The sequence below is a fragment of the Dendrobates tinctorius genome, unplaced genomic scaffold (assembly GCF_039654945.1).
Source record: "Dendrobates tinctorius isolate UK_male_01 unplaced genomic scaffold, ASM3965494v1 ptg000293l, whole genome shotgun sequence".
Taxonomy (NCBI): Eukaryota; Metazoa; Chordata; class Amphibia; order Anura; family Dendrobatidae; genus Dendrobates; species Dendrobates tinctorius.
The window spans coordinates 9382208-9398163 of NW_027361960.1; the positions used below are offsets into that span (position 1 = coordinate 9382208).

Sequence of the window (15956 nt, forward strand, 5' to 3'; positions counted from 1 at the left end):
GAGCGATGGGCGATCCCCAACGGACTCCACGTTTTGTTCCTCTCCTGCAACGCGGGATTTCAGGTTGGCCCCTTCCACCCCTAGGTAGTGACACCAGGGGTGCAGTTGGAGGCGCAGGTGAGCCAGGGGATCGAAGCATCCACCCCCAGTAGCCTCCCCCTCCCCGCCCAGGGATGGGGTTGAGAGCACCCCAAGAGAGCCCCCCCGGCGGCAGGCTCACCTTTGTTTGTAGGGTCACCCCCCGGAACGGGACCCTCCAGAAGGCGCCGCGGGGCTGTCTGTTCCCCCGCCCGACGGGGTTACTTTTTCTCACGGGGCCCGACTCTCTCCCCGGTGGAACCCGGTGCGAGTAGTGCCACATGCGGCAGCAGACGCTCTGCGGCCAGAAGTCCCGCCGGCGGCCGCGGTCCCCGCGGTATGGGGAGATCCGCAAGGCCGCGCGAGGCCTGCCCGCCCCTTCCGGTGGTAGCCGGAAGCCCCGCCCACTGACTTCCGGCAGCCCGGGGGGCGCGGCGGGCGCGCAGTGACCGGGGAGCGCGCGCCCTCCTCGCAGGTCCCCGCCGGAGTACGGCTGAAGCTCCGCCGGCGGCCGCGGTCCCCGCTGTATGGGGAGGGCCGCGAGTTCCGCGCGAGGCCCGCCCGCCGCTTCCGGTGGGGGCCGGAAGCCCCGCCCACTGACTTCTCCGGCGGCACGGGGAGCGCGGCGGGCGCGCACAGTGACCGGAGGCTCCCTCCCCCTCCTCGCATTTCCTCGCCGGAGTGCGGTCGGAAGCCCCGCCGCCTCTCTCCAAAGTGCACCGCAGTGCCCCCGGCGAGATAACGGCACGTGAAGCAGCTCGTCCACGTCTCAGGGTTTTCGCTGCGTCCAGAGCACCCCGTGGAAGAGGGGGGACGTTACCGGTGGGTGAGTGCAACCCCGTTTCGAGTGCCGCACTGGTTGTCAAGGAAGGGGTTACCCTCCTCCTCCTACCCTACCCTGCAATATGTCTGGCAAAGGGAAAGCTCACTCTTTCCTATACGCTGTTTGCGTTTCCTGTGGGGTCAGGCTGCCTAAGGCGCAGCCGGGTAAATTTTGCGAAGCCTGTGAATCGGAGCGAGCCCAGGAGCCCCCCATTGTTGCAGAGCCCAGGGGTCAGGACCCCCCAGAATGGGCAGTGTCTTTATCGCATTCTATGATGTCCCTTACGAAGGCAATTGAGTCCCTTCGGGGCCCGGGCAGGGTCAAGGATGGTGGTCTGCCAGCGGAAGACAGCTCGTCCACATCTCAGGACCCTTCGTCCGTTAGGGGCCGCTCCAGCACCAGACAAGCTCATGGTAAGAGAGCTCGTTCTCCGTCGGCCGGGCCCTCTGGGGAGTCGGCGGCGATTTTTAGGGCATCTCGTTCCCTGTCGCCAAGCTCAGGAAGCGATCAGGACGAGGGCGAGGAGGAGGAGGAGGAAGCCTGGAATCCAGAAAGCCTGGGATACCAGGACTCGGTGGACAGCCTCATTGAGGCGGTCAACCAGACTTTAGAGATCGAGGATGATGTGTCCACGGCCTCAGGTCACAAGGTCTCCTTCAAGAAAACCAGGCGTCCGCATAGAAGGTTTGCCACACATCCGGAGTTCGAGGAGCTAGTCCAGAAACATAGGGAACACCCGGATAAGTGCTTTGCAATGCAAAAGGCGCTGCAAGCAAAGTATCCGTTCCCTCCTGAACTCCATAAAGGGTGGGTGGAGTCGCCAGTAGTGGACCCACCGGTGTCACGTTTAGCATCAAGATCGCTATTGTCGATACCCAGCGGTTCTTCTATTAAGGACCCAACTGATCGCCTCATAGAGGGGCTTGCCCGCTCAGTGTATGAGGCAGCAGGGTCGGCTCTGGCCCCCTCCTTTGCGGCTACCTGGGTGGCTAAGGCCATGGTTTCATGGGCAGACACTCTGCATAGGGCCCTCCAAGACAGGGATCTGCCCGCGGAAATCTTGGAGGTGACAAATCAGATATCAGGAGCGAGTGAATATCTCGTCGGCGCCGCTCTGGATGCGGCCGAGTGTTCTGCTGTGGCAGCAGCAAATGCGATCGCCGTAAGGCGAGCATTATGGCTGAGATTATGGAAAGCGGATTCTATCTCTAAAAAATCCTTGACCTCATTGCCTTTTCAAGGCAATCGATTGTTCGGTGAAAAGCTTGATAAGCTTATCTCAGAAGCCACAGGGGGGAAGAGTAGTTTTCTACCGCAGCAGAAGAGTTGGCCGGCATTCAGGCAGACGCAGAGGCGTTTTCGGCCCTTTCGTAGCTCCTGGAGGTGGACTTCGGCCAGGGCATCCACCTCCGCAAATGATGGTCAGATTAGAGAAAGGCAAGTTTCTTACAGGGCCAATCCGCTGGGTAGAGGCCGGGGCCGTTTGCCCAGAGCGAGGGGGGCCAGATCACAAAAGCCTCCAGCAAAATGACTCGAGGCACTTCGTACCTACGGACGACAGAGTGGGCGGACGCCTACTAAGGTTCAGCCACGTTTGGGTCGCAGTGGCACGCGACGCTTGGGTGGCAGAACTGATATCGTCCGGGTACAAGATAGAGTTTGTCGGACTCCCGCCACGGCGTTTCTTCCGTTCCCGGCTCTCCGGAACAGAATCGCAGGCGGAAGGTCTGTTGCAGGCTATAATGACGCTACAGCGCAACGGGGTCATTGTCCCAGTGCCGAAAAGCGAAGAGACGCAAGGTTTTTACTCCAACCTGTTTTCAGTCCCCAAAAAGGACGGGACAGTAAGGCCAGTACTGGATTTAAAGATCCTGAACAAGTTTATCAGGGTCAGGCGATTCCGGATGGAATCCCTCCGTTCGGTCATTTCAGCCATGGATCCAGGGGAATTCCTGGCCTCGATCGATGTGCAGGATGCATATTTACACATCCCGATTTTTCCTCCACACCAGAGGTTCCTGCGTTTTGCGATCGGAGGGCGACATTTCCAATTTGTTGCTCTGCCCTTCGGTCTGGCCACTGCCCCCAGAGTCTTTACAAAGATAATGGCGGTGGTTATGGCCATCCTGCATGCTCGGGGCATAACGGTACTACCCTACCTGGACGACCTTTTGGTAAAGGGGCCGTCGTTTCAGGCGTGCCAGGAGAATGTCGGTATCACTCTGGATACCCTGGCCCGCCTAGGTTGGCTGATCAATCAGAACAAGTCGTCCTTGGTTCCGGCTCAGAGAATCGTATTTCTAGGCATGGTTTTCGACACCTCCCAGGGGCTGGTGATCCTCCCTCAGGACAAGGCGCAAAGGATCAAACAGGGGGTACGGAACCTCCTTCAGCCGGGCTCCAGATCCATCCGGTACGGTATGAGTGTGTTGGGCAGAATGGTGGCGGCGATGGAGGCAATCCCGTTTGCCCAGTTCCATCTCCGTCCGCTTCAACATGCGCTCTTTGTCAGCATGGGACCGAAGGCTGCTTTCCCTCAATCATCGGTGCAGTTTGTCTCCACTGGTCCGACGGTCACTCCAGTGGTGGACTCGCGACTCGTCTCTGGTTCAGGGGAAACCCTTTCCCCCGGAACAGTGGTTGGTGGTGACGACCGATGCAAGCCTGCAGGGTTGGGGAGCAGTTTTCCAGAGTCACACAGCCCAGGGGCGGTGGTCCTTTCGGGAGGTAATTCTCCCGATCAACATTCTGGAGATACGGGCAATACGATTGGCCCTGCAACATTTTCAGCGTTGGCTGACAAACCGGCCGGTGCGCGTTCAGTCGGACAATGCTACAGCGGTAGCGTATGTGAACCATCAGGGGGGCACGCGCAGCCAGGCAGCCATGCGCGAGGTCGGGCTGGTACTGCGTTGGGCCGAGAAAAACCACGTGGTAATTTCAGCGGTGCACATTCCGGGAATCGAAAACTGGGCGGCGGATTTTCTCAGCCGACAGGGGGTCGCGGCAGGGGAGTGGTCCCTGCACCCCGAGGTTTTTCAACAGATCTGCCAACGGTGGGGGACACCAGACGTGGACCTTATGGCATCCAGAGAGAACGCCAAGATTCAAAGATTCGTCGCTCGATCCCTCGACCCGCAGGCAATCGCAGCAGACGCTCTGGTGCTTCCGTGGAGCCAGTTTCGGCTCCCGTACTTGTTCCCCCCGCTACCTCTGCTTCCAAGAGTCATCAGAAAGATAAGGAGAGAGAAGGTTCCAGCAATTCTGCTGGCCCCAGACTGGCCTCGGCGGGCCTGGTATGCAGATCTGGTTCAACTAGTGGTGGACGTACCCTGGCGTCTCCCAGATCGGCCGGACTTACTGTCCCAGGGGCCGATCTGCCATCCGAACTTAGGGGCCCTGTGTTTGACGGCGTGGCCATTGAATCTTGGCTGTTAACACAGGCAGGATTCAGGCGCGATGTGGTGGCCACGATGGTGAGTGCCCGAAAGCCTTCCTCGGCGAAGGTATATCATCGGACTTGGGAAGTGTTTTTCCGTTGGTGTAGGGATCGCGGAGTGGCTCCTCTGGTTTTTTCGATCCCCAACGTACTGGCTTTTCTGCAGGCAGGGCTGGACGCGGGACTGGCTCCGAGATCGCTCAGAACGCAAGTCTCGGCCCTGTCGGTGCTTTTCCAACGAAAGGTCGCTTCGGTCTGGCAGGTTAGGACGTTTATGCAAGGGGTCGCACATTTAGTACCCCCCTATAAGGCACCGATGGAATCATGGGACCTGAACTTAGTGCTCAGGGCCCTTCAGGAACCTCCCTTCGAACCGTTACAAGAAGTCTCCTTACCTTACCTGTCCAGGAAGGTCGTTTTTCTGGTAGCGATAACATCTATTAGGCGGGTTTCGGAACTGGCGGCTTTATCTTGTAAACCGCCGTTCCTGACTTTTTATAAGGATAAAGTAGTTTTAAGGCCAGCTCCCCCCTTCTTGCCGAAGGTTGTCTCTGCATTCCATATCAACGAAGACATTGTCTTACCCTCGTTTTGCCCGGCACCGGTGCATAGGGTAGAAAAGGCATTGCACACCCTGGATCTGGTAAGAGCCCTTAGGAGATATGTGACAAGGACAGCGCCATTCCGCCAGACAGACTCTCTATTCGTGATTCCAGAAGGGCGGCGGAAGGGACTCGCTGCGTCCAGAGCGACTTTGGCCAGATGGGTTCGTCTGACAGTCCAAGAATCATATCAAATCAGTGGCACGCCGGTTCCGGCGGGGATCAGGGCACACTCGGCTCGAGCAGTGGGTGCCTCATGGGCACTGCGACACCAGGCTTCAGCGGAACAGGTGTGCAAAGCAGCTACCTGGTCCAGTTTGCATACGTTTGTCAAACATTATAACGTACATACCCAGGCATCCTCGGATGCAAGCCTGGGAAGAAAGATTCTCCAGGCAGCAGTTGCGCACCTCTAATCAGGGGCGCAAAATAGCATGGATTGGGTGAGCTAAGATCCCGCCCAGGGACTGCTTTAGAACGTCCCACAGTCTCTGTGTCCCCCAATGAGACGAAGGAGAAACATGGATTTTTGTGAGTACTCACCGTAAAATCCTTTTCTCCGAGACGCTCATTGGGGGACACAGCACCCACCCTATTAGCCAGTTGGCATCTGTTTATTTTGAATTATACAAATCCTTATGTAAGGATCAGGGCGGTCCCTTTTTCAGACGTATAATTTCTTGCCTGAGTTTAAGGCGCGTTCTCCTACTGCTTATGCACTAAACTGAGTTACGCCCGGTCTGGGGGCGAGGGTGTATGCGGCGGAGGAGGAGCTAACTCTTTTTTTGTATACTTAGTGTCAGCCTCCAGACGGCAGAAGCACACACCCACAGTCTCTGTGTCCCCCAATGAGCGTCTCGGAGAAAAGGATTTTACGGTGAGTACTCACAAAAATCCATGTTTTGGTTCTAAAATTGTGCTGATGTAAAGTAGTTGTGTAAGAAATCTTACTTAAGTATTTTGTGTGACATATCTCTGTGATTTAAGGGCATAAAAATTCAAAGTTGGAAAATTGTGAAATTTTCAAAATTTTCGCCAAATTTCCATTTTTTGTTTTTTCAAAAATAAACGCAAGTCACTATTATAAATTACAATGTGGCACGAGAAAACAAGGTCAGAATCACCGGGATCCATGGAAGCATTCCAGAGTTATTGTCTCAAAGGGACAGTGGTCAGAATTATAGAAATTGGCCTGGTCATTAACATGCAAACCACTCTCAGGGGTAAAGGGGTTTAAAAATGTGTTTTTTTTCTTCTATAAGGACTATGCTGAAAAAGTAAGACCCATGGTGAAGGATGGGGTTTACTTTATACATGAAGCTATTCACAGCACTCCAAAGAAAATTTTGGTGGAAGGTGCAAATGCAGCACTCCTGGATATTGACTTTGGTGAGTAGTTTATTTTATGTTGTTAGGCTATATTCACACATTGCGTTTTTGCTGTGGTTTTTCAGCAGGCAAAACCAGCTTTCTTGACAGTAAAGAAGCGACTCACAAAAATCAGGTTTTGCTGTGTTTTTTTTTCCTGTGTTTTTATTGCATCGTTTTGTTGTCTCTTGTTCAAGGTTGATAAAGTTTAGTGCCTCCAAAAAAAGCATGATTTGCCTTGAATTCTATTGTTTTTTTTTCTCCAAAAAATGCAGCAAAAAACTGATAACTGCATTATTTGCTCTGTTTTTGCACTTACTGCTTTCTATGGGTGAAAAGTGAAAAATCTGCAGATACGCTTGTATGCGAAATTGCAGTAGTTTTCCAGATCAGTCATGGGAAAAAACAATGTGTGTGTATGAGATCTATGAAATCTTACACTTTGCTGGTACTGTAAAACGCAGCTTAAAATTTACATTAAAAAACGCAGCAAAAGCGCAATGTGTGAACATGACTGAAAGGCAGAAGTGTTAGATTTATTTTTTTTTTCCTTCATAGGTTTAAGGTTGAAAAAAAAGACACAATTCCATTGTGTTCAAACTATCTAACATGTTGATCCATAAGACAGTAAGAACCACATGAGTCTAATTATCCCATTTTAGGAGAAAAATTAATTTCCTGCTCCACATATGGCAATTGTACTAGTGTTCCATGAAGCAACTTGGTCCCATCACAGAATCTAATACCCGTAATGTTTAATACTATATCTGGACCCTCCTTGACTGTTTTATAGTGAATTGACCATTATAGCATCTGTGATTATGATTAAGCCTTTTTTTCCTGTAGATGTAGAGGATGGCACTTTTCATCCTTACAGGCCTAGGTGTAGAAAACATAACTGCAAATTTTTGAAGGAACAGAAATCTATATATAGTAATAAAATCACAAGTAAGCCTTTTGTTTTTCAAAACTGACCTACTTTTTCCCCCTAATCTGCCAGCTTTGCAAACTTATTGGGGTGTGCCAGATTGGGACTAGCCTCCCTGACACTTTCTTCTTCAAAACAGCCTTTCATGCAAGAAAATCTTGTCAATTATGCTAATGACATTATGCTGAAATTCTGACGGAGTTTGAGCTGAGTGTCATCTTGGTATGATCCGATTCTCTCATGCGAAAATCGATCACTGGTGTGGAGAAGATGGAGAAATTGAGTCAGGGGATGTCAGACTGCGCTCAGATGACATTAGGGTGCAGTTTTGTATTTCACATGCACCCATCGACTTGTATTGGTGTGTCTAATTACAGGGCCAATTTGCCTATACTGCCATAACTATTGCTACCTTGCTACTCTGCCGGTGTCTAAGGGTACGTGCACACGCTGCGGAATCCGCTGCGGATTAATCCGCACGGATTTTGCAAAAACCGCAGATAATCCGCAGGTCCAAAGACCTGCGGATTATCTGCGGTTTTGCCTGCGGTTTGGTCCTGCGGATTCACTATCTCCACAATGGTGGAGATAGGAACCCGCAGCGGTTTCCGCAGAAAGAATTGACATGCAATTCTTTCTGCGGATTCAAAACCGCAGCAAATCCGCGCGTTTTTTTCCGCAGCGTCGGCACAGCGTTTTTTTTTTCCCCATTCAAATGAATGGTACTGTACACCGCAGCTAAAACTGCTGCGTGTCCGCAGCGGCCAAAACCGCTGCGGAAACGCAGCGGAATCCGCAGCGTGTGCACACAGCCTAATTACAGGGCTAATTTGCCTCTACCGCCATAACTACTGCTGCCTTGCTCCTCTGCCGGTGTCTAATTACAGGGCTAATTTGCCTATACCGCCATAACTACTGCTGCCTTGCTCCTCTGACGGTGTCTAATTACAGGGCCAATTTGCCTATACTGCCATAACTATTGCTACCTTGCTACTCTGCCGGTGTCTAATTACAGGACTAATTTGCCTCTACCGCCATAACTACTGCTGCCTTGCTCCTCTGCCGGTGTCTAATTACAGGGCTAATTTGCCTATACCGCCATAACTACTGCTGCATTGCTCCTCTGCCGGTGTCTAATTACAGGGCTAATTTGCCTCTACCGCCATAACTACTGCTGCCTTGCTCCTCTGCCGGTGTCTAATTACAGGGCTAATTTGCCTCTACCGCCATAACTACTGCTGCCTTGCTCCTCTGCCGGTGTCTAATTACAGGGCCAATTTGCCTATACCGCCATAACTACTGCTGCATTGCTCCTCTGCCGGTGTCTAATTACAGGGCTAATTTGCCTATACCGCCATAACTACTGCTGCCTTGCTCCTCTGCCGGTGTCTAATTACAGGGCTAATTTGCCTATACCGCCATAACTACTGCTGCCTTGCTCCTCTGCCGGTGTCTAATTACAGGGCTAATTTGCCTCTACCGCCATAACTTCTGCTGCATTGCTCCTCTGCTGGTGTCTAATTACAGGGCCAATTTGCCTATACCGCCATAACTACTGCTGCCTTGCTCCTCTGCCGGTGTCTAATTACAGGGCCAATTTGCCTCTACCGCCATAAGTACTGCTGCCTTGCTCCTCTGACTGTTCACTGCCTGTGTCTAATTACAGGGCCAATTTGCCTCTACCGCCATAACTACTGCTGCCTTGCTCCTCTGCCGGTGTCTAATTACAGGGCTAATTTGCCTCTACCGCCATAACTACTGCTGCCTTGCTCCTCTGCCGGTGTCTAATTACAGGGCTAATTTGCCTCTACCGCCATAACTACTGCTGCCTTGCTCCTCTGCCGGTGTCTAATTACAGGGCCAATTTGCCTATACCGCCATAACTACTGCTGCATTGCTCCTCTGCCGGTGTCTAATTACAGGGCTAATTTGCCTATACCGCCATAACTACTGCTGCCTTGCTCCTCTGCCGGTGTCTAATTACAGGGCTAATTTGCCTATACCGCCATAACTACTGCTGCCTTGCTCCTCTGCCGGTGTCTAATTACAGGGCTAATTTGCCTCTACCGCCATAACTACTGCTGCATTGCTCCTCTGCCGGTGTCTAATTACAGGGCCAATTTGCCTATACCGCCATAACTACTGCTGCCTTGCTCCTCTGCCGGTGTCTAATTACAGGATCAATTTGCCTCTACCGCCATAACTACTGCTGCCTTGCTCCTCTGCCGGTGTCTAATTACAGGATCAATTTGCCTCTACCGCCATAACTTCTGCTGCATTGCTCCTCTGCTGGTGTCTAATTACAGGGCCAATTTGCCTATACCGCCATAACTACTGCTGCCTTGCTCCTCTGCCGGTGTCTAATTACAGGGCCAATTTGCCTCTACCGCCATAAGTACTGCTGCCTTGCTCCTCTGACTGTTCACTGCCTGTGTCTAATTACAGGGCCAATTTGCCTCTACCGCCATAACTACTGCTGCCTTGCTCCTCTGCCGGTGTCTAATTACAGGGCCAATTTGCCTCTACCGCCATAACTACTGCTGCCTTGCTCCTCTGCCGGTGTCTAATTACAGGGCCAATTTGCCTCTACCGCCATAACTACTGCTGCCTTGCTCCTCTGCCGGTGTCTAATTACCGGGCCAATTTGCCACTACCACTTCATAACTACTGCTGGGCAATTACAGGGTCAATTAGTATCTGTTTACTCTACAATACTCCAGGACACCTTCTTCACTGCCAGATAACTGCCAAATAGACTCCTTTACCTGTGCCAACATGAGTCATAACAAAAAGTATGCCAATGCCAGTGAAAGGAAAGCAGCTTTAGCACTACGACAAAAACAACGCCGTGCTAATGAGACTCCTGAGGAAAAACACCATCGCCTTGAGAAGATTAAGGCTTATAAACGCCGTCGCCTCACACACGAATCCCCTAACTCTAAATCCATAAGATTGGCTGAAGAAGCCTCTGCACGCCGTCACCGCCGACAACAGACGGCCTCTTCCTCATCATTATTATTAGACTCACAACAGGATGCTTCCACATCAGCATGTGGAACAATTTACTGCTACACTTCATCCCATATGCCGTTCACTGACATAACTAATCAGCAATCTGTTTCTGCCCTATCAATACCACCATTCAATACCGATGCACAGTGTGCCAATGCCAGTGAAAGGAAAGCAGCTTTAGCACTACGACAAAAACAACGCCGTGCTAATGAGACTCCTGAGGAAAAACAGCATCGACTTGACAAGATTAAGGCTTATAAACGCCGTCGTCTCACACACGAATCCCCTAACTCTAAATCTATTACATTGGCTGAAGAAGCCTCTACACGCCATCACCGCCAACAACAGACGGCTTCTTCCTTATCATCTATAATAATAAATGCCCTAAGCAGCTTCCGGTTGTAACAACTTCCGTCCAGTTGTAACCGGTGACGTCACCACACACACATGTTAACCCTCAACACACCACACCGCCTCAACACACACTCCTCTCACCTTTCACCTCCACTCATGTCCACTCACTCTTTCACTCCACATAGGTTCCTTTCTCTCACTCCGTTTCTCATACTCACACCGTCATCGTCGCTGCCCCGACATCTTCCTCCGCCGCTGCGATCCTGGATCCAGACGTTCTCCAGGCCGCCGACATGTTCTTGCGGCGACGCCATTTTGGATCGGCGAAATCCCGCGATAGTCAAGATGGCGTCGCCGCAAGAACATGTCGCCGGCGAGGACGACGTCGGGATCCAAAATGGCGTCGGCGAAAACTTGCGAGATTTCGCCGACGCCATTTTGGATCCCGACGTCGTCCTCGCCGGCGACATGTTCTTGCGGCGACGCCATCTTGACTATCGCGGGATTTCACTTTACTCAAGATGGCGTCGCCGCAAGAACATGTCGCCGGCGTGGACAACGTCTGGATCCAGGATGGCGCCGGCGGAAGAAGATGTCGGGGATCGTGGAGCAGCGGCGATGACGGCGTGAGTATGAGAGACGGAGTGAGAGAAGGGGTCGTATGTGGAGTGAAAGAGTGAGTGGAGATGGTGAAAGGTGAGAGGAGTGTGTGTTGAGGAGTGTGTGCAGGGCCGGATTAAGGTCGGTGGGGGCCCCTGGGCAGAAAATCTGGTGGGGGCCCCCATATCATTAACATTTTAGCCATAACAGTAGAGCGCGAACTGTAGCACTTAGATGTACAATCTAATCTTATCCTCTTGTTCTGCCACATTTCCACCACCACCATCATTGCATTCTCACCCACCCCCCCCATCATTGCCCTCTCGACCATCACCCCATCATTGTCTTCTCCCCATCACTGCCTTCTCAATCACCCCATCACTGCTTTCTCCCCATCGCTCCCATCATTGTCTGCTCCATCACCCCATCACTCCCATCATTGTCTGCTCCATCACTCCCATCATTGCCTGCTCCATCACGCCATCACTACCATCATTGCCTTCTCCATCACCCCATCACTGCGTTCTCCATCACTGCCTTCCCCCATCACTCCCATCATTGCTTGCTCCATCACTCCCATCATTGCCTGCTCCATCACCCCATCATTGCCTGCTCCATCACCCCCATCACTCCCCTCATTGCCTGCTCCATCACCCCATCACTGCCTTCTCCATCACCCCCATCATTGTCTGCTCCTGCTCCATCACCCCCATCATTGTCTGCTCCATCACCCCATCACTGCCTGCTCCATCACCCCATCACTGCCTGCTCCATCACCCCATCACTGCCTGCTCCATCACCCGGCCCCATCACTGCCTGCTCCATCACCCCCATCATTGCCTGCTCCTTCACCCCATCACTGCCTTCTAGACCATCACTCCCATGTCCCATCACTGCCTCTGCCTGCTCCATCATACACACAGATATACACAGACACAGACATACATACATACATACATACATACATACATACATACATACACTGATACACACATACATACACACACAAGACACCACCTCTCTCCTCTCACCTGTCCTCCGCAGCATCGCCAGCGCTTCCTCCCTCACACAGCAGCGGCCGCTGAATGATGACGTGTGAAAACAGGAAGCGCGGCCTCCGGGCAGGAAGCAGGACGGACCCTTGCCGGCCGCTCCGTTCCTGCTATTAACTGACGGCGTCTAATATTTATCCTCGCGCTGCGTTGGCGGTCGCTGCCCAGTGGTGGGGGCCCCCTTAGAAGCTCTTGTGGTGGGGGCCCCGGGGCTGAAGCCCCGCCTGCCCCTCCTATAATCCGGCCCTGAGTGTGTGTGTTGAGGGTTAACATGGCAAGAGGTGTGATGCTATCGCATCCTCCCGATGCGATAGCATCGGGCCATAATCTAGTAATATAGAATCATTCATTGTGGACCGTTTACTCAATGTAAGGGACAAATAACGATATTTATCCCTGACGTCCTATATTTTAATTTCCTGGATTGGACGCTCTTCCCCTTTTTTTTTTTTTTTTTTCCCCTTGAGTCCTATATGTTAAATGACAGGCGCACAGACGGACAAGAAAAAAATATGACTTTACTATAACAGGGACTGTTTGATTTATTCGGTCGTCCATGACAGCACCACCTGAGAGAGGGGATCCACCCCTTAGGAACAGGAAACCTACAGATACAAAAGGGTGGTACCTCTCCCACGCATCAGTTGGTTTCCTGTTCCTAGAGGACAGGACTCTCTACAGATCGTCCGTCATGGAGTCGTCGTTGAGTACCCAGGCCGGCTGACCGACTCAGGTAGCGAGGGGGTCTCCTACCTCGGTCAGTGCGGGGTCCCTGGAGGCGCCACAGTGGGGCCGGGTAGGTCACCACGGCAGTGGACGGAGCAGGTGGAGCAGGGGTCCGGTGGATGCCGTCTCCAAAAACGCCAGCACCTGGTATGTATGCCCCGGTCCTGCTGCGCTTCCCCAGGCCCGGTCCTCCCGGTCAGTGCTGGCCCCTGGCGGGCTCATGGCGGCGTGTGCAGAGGGGCAGTGGGGCATTCCGGCCAGGAGGCGCTGCGCGGCTCCTTCGCACGCGCTCCCGCAGGGCTCTGATGAGCGGCGGAAGTGACGCGGCGGAAGGGGCGGAGCGATAGCGCCGATACCGGAAGTCGGGTGCCGGCCGGCCTCCGGCGCGCGCCGCGGGTGCATGCCCGTCCGGGGGTCGCGCGGCGACCCGGGTAAGGCGAGGGGGGCCGGAGCATGGGGGAGGGAGTGCGGAAAGCCGGGTGGGTGGTGCTATGGCAGGATACCTGCTGACCCGGACACCAGGAGGCCATATAAGGCAGATGGGGATGCCGCTGGGGTGCTTCTGAAGGCCCCAGCAATGGATACAACGGAAGCCCCCTTGGACCAGCAGGACGAGGCGCAGGAGCGCCCGCAAAAACAGGCCACGACAAAACCGCTTGCGAGTGGCCAGCAGAAAAAACAGAGACGAACTAGCGACCAGAGCCGCGAAAGTTCCTCCAGAAAGGACCCCCCTGCCTCCCTCCGTGATCCGGTACCTGCTTCATCTGCATGGGTAAGAGATCTCCGTGAATGTACCCTGATGCAGTGTTCCCTTATGTTTTTTTTCAGGGGAAGAAGGCTACGGGAAAACAGAAGCACAGGGAATGTGCCCTCTGTAGTTCCCCCCTACCAGATGGCCACCCTAAAAAATTATGCCAACCATGCATTCGGCAAACGGTAGGGGTTATTAAAGACAGGGAGTCCAGGGGTAGATTGTCAGGCCCTTATACTCTCCCCCGTTTATGCAGGTAGCGGAAGAGACACCTGACTTCACTTCGAACCTGAGAGAGATGATCAGGGCAGAAATGAAAGTCTTACCTCAAAGAGAACCTTCTAGGAGAAGAGAGGCTAGTGGTTCAGGCTCGGAGACCTCAGTCGCCCCTGGGAAAGGTGATAATTCCTCGGCCTCCTCGTCGTCTTCCTCGGATGAAGACTCTAGCCGGTTCTGCTTCCCCTTAGACTAGATGGACAGATTAGTGAAAGCAATACGGTCCACCATGGGGGTAGCGGACAAAAAACGGGAACTCTCAGCACAGGACATAATGTTCGGGGGTCTAGACCCCAAAAAACGCAGAGCTTTTCCATTAAACGATAAGGTTCAGAACCTAATTGACAGAGAATGGAAGAGACCGGAAAAAAGGGGCTCCATGCCACCAGCCTTTAAGCGGAGATACCCCTTTGATAACCCGGTAGTAAACAGATGGGATAAACCCCCGAAACTAGACGCAGCAGTAGCCAAAGCATCTAAAAAATCTGCCATACCATTTGACGATATGGCCTCCTTGAAAGATCCGCTAGATAAAAAAGCGGATTCTTTTCTTAAAGGGACATGGGAGATGTCAGCAGGCGCGTTAAGACCGGCGGTAGCTGCCACCTGTACAGCCAGATCGATGATGGTCTGGCTAGATCAGCTGGATTCCGAGCTAAAAAACAGAGCTTCAAGATCTTCTATTCGGAAAAGTTTGCCGATCATTCAGAATGCCGCGGCGTTTTTAGCCGATGCTTCTGCAGACTCTGCAAGAATGGCAGCTAAAGCCGCGGGTCTATCTAATGCAGCGCGAAGAGCGCTCTGGTTAAAATGTTGGCCAGGAGATATTCAAGCCCGGTCCCGTCTCTGTTCCATTCCCTGCGAGGGGGAGTACCTATTCGGCCCTGTCTTGGACGAATTGTTAGAGAAAGCTGGAGATGACAAAAAGAAATTTCCCAGTCTCCCGAACCCCTCGTACAGACGTCCTTTTACCAGAAAAGGTTTTTTCCGGAGAAGGCCGTCCAGAGATCAGGGTAGATGGGAGGAGAAAAAAAGGAAAGGTACAGGATTCATGTTTGGAGGGGGGCGCCAGGAAGGTCCAGCTCGAGATACGAAAAAGCCGCCCCAATGACTAGTTACCCCGGTAGGAGGGAGACTAGCTGCCTTCTACCCATCCTGGTTTCTGATCTCTAATAGCAGCTGGATATTGGGGATAATAGCCGTGGGACTACGACTAGAGTTTTCTAGGGTTCCCCTTGATCAATTTAAAATCACCCCACTCAGGTCGCCTGCTTCAGAACAAGCTGCCCTGGAGGCCGAGGTTCATGACCTGTGCGCCAAAAAAGTCCTGATAGAGGTTCTAGAGGGAGAATGGGGGAAGGGATTCTACTCCCCTCTTTTCCTGGTCCGCAAACCAGACAGCTCCTTTAGGACAATAATAAACCTTAAGGCCCTCAACAAGTTTTGGTCATACGTCCTTTTAAAATGGAAGCAATTAAATCTGCAATAAAATTGCTGTTCCAAAACTGCTTTATGGTGGTGTTAGATCTGAAAGACGCATACTACCATATACCCATCCATGCAGGCCATCAGCGGTTTCTCAGAGTGGCGGTTCAGTTGGATGGGTCAATTCGACATTTCCAATATGCGGCCCTCCCTTTTGGAGTGGCAGTCGCTCCCCGAGTGTTTACTAAAGTAATAGTGGAGGTCATGGCCCATCTACGTGAATCGAACATTCTGGTGATCCCCCTACCTGGACGATTTTCTTATTGTAGGTAAAACGGCGAATCATTGTTTACAACAGCTACAAAACGCAATGTCCGCCCTAGAACGGTTAGGATGGTTGCTAAACGTCAAAAAGTCTCGGTTGCAACCAATGAAAGTCCAACAATTCTTGGGTCTAACCCTGGATTCTGAAAAACAGGAATGCCGTCTGCCTCCGGAGAAGCTTGTTCGCCTCCATTATCA

The 15956-nt window shown here is 52.5% G+C and overlaps 1 protein-coding gene across 6 annotated transcripts in view; it reads left to right on the top strand.

The window, feature by feature from the left end:
• LOC141072894 (adenylosuccinate synthetase isozyme 2) overlaps window positions 1–15956 on the top strand; it is a 172357-nt gene that overhangs the window by 87644 nt on the left and 68757 nt on the right. For all 6 annotated transcript variants that reach the window (XM_073560108.1, XM_073560109.1, XM_073560107.1 and 3 more), the window contains one exon: window positions 6205–6331. In XM_073560108.1, coding sequence (XP_073416209.1) covers window positions 6205–6331 — 127 coding nt within the window. The remainder of the gene's footprint in view (window positions 1–6204; window positions 6332–15956) is intronic.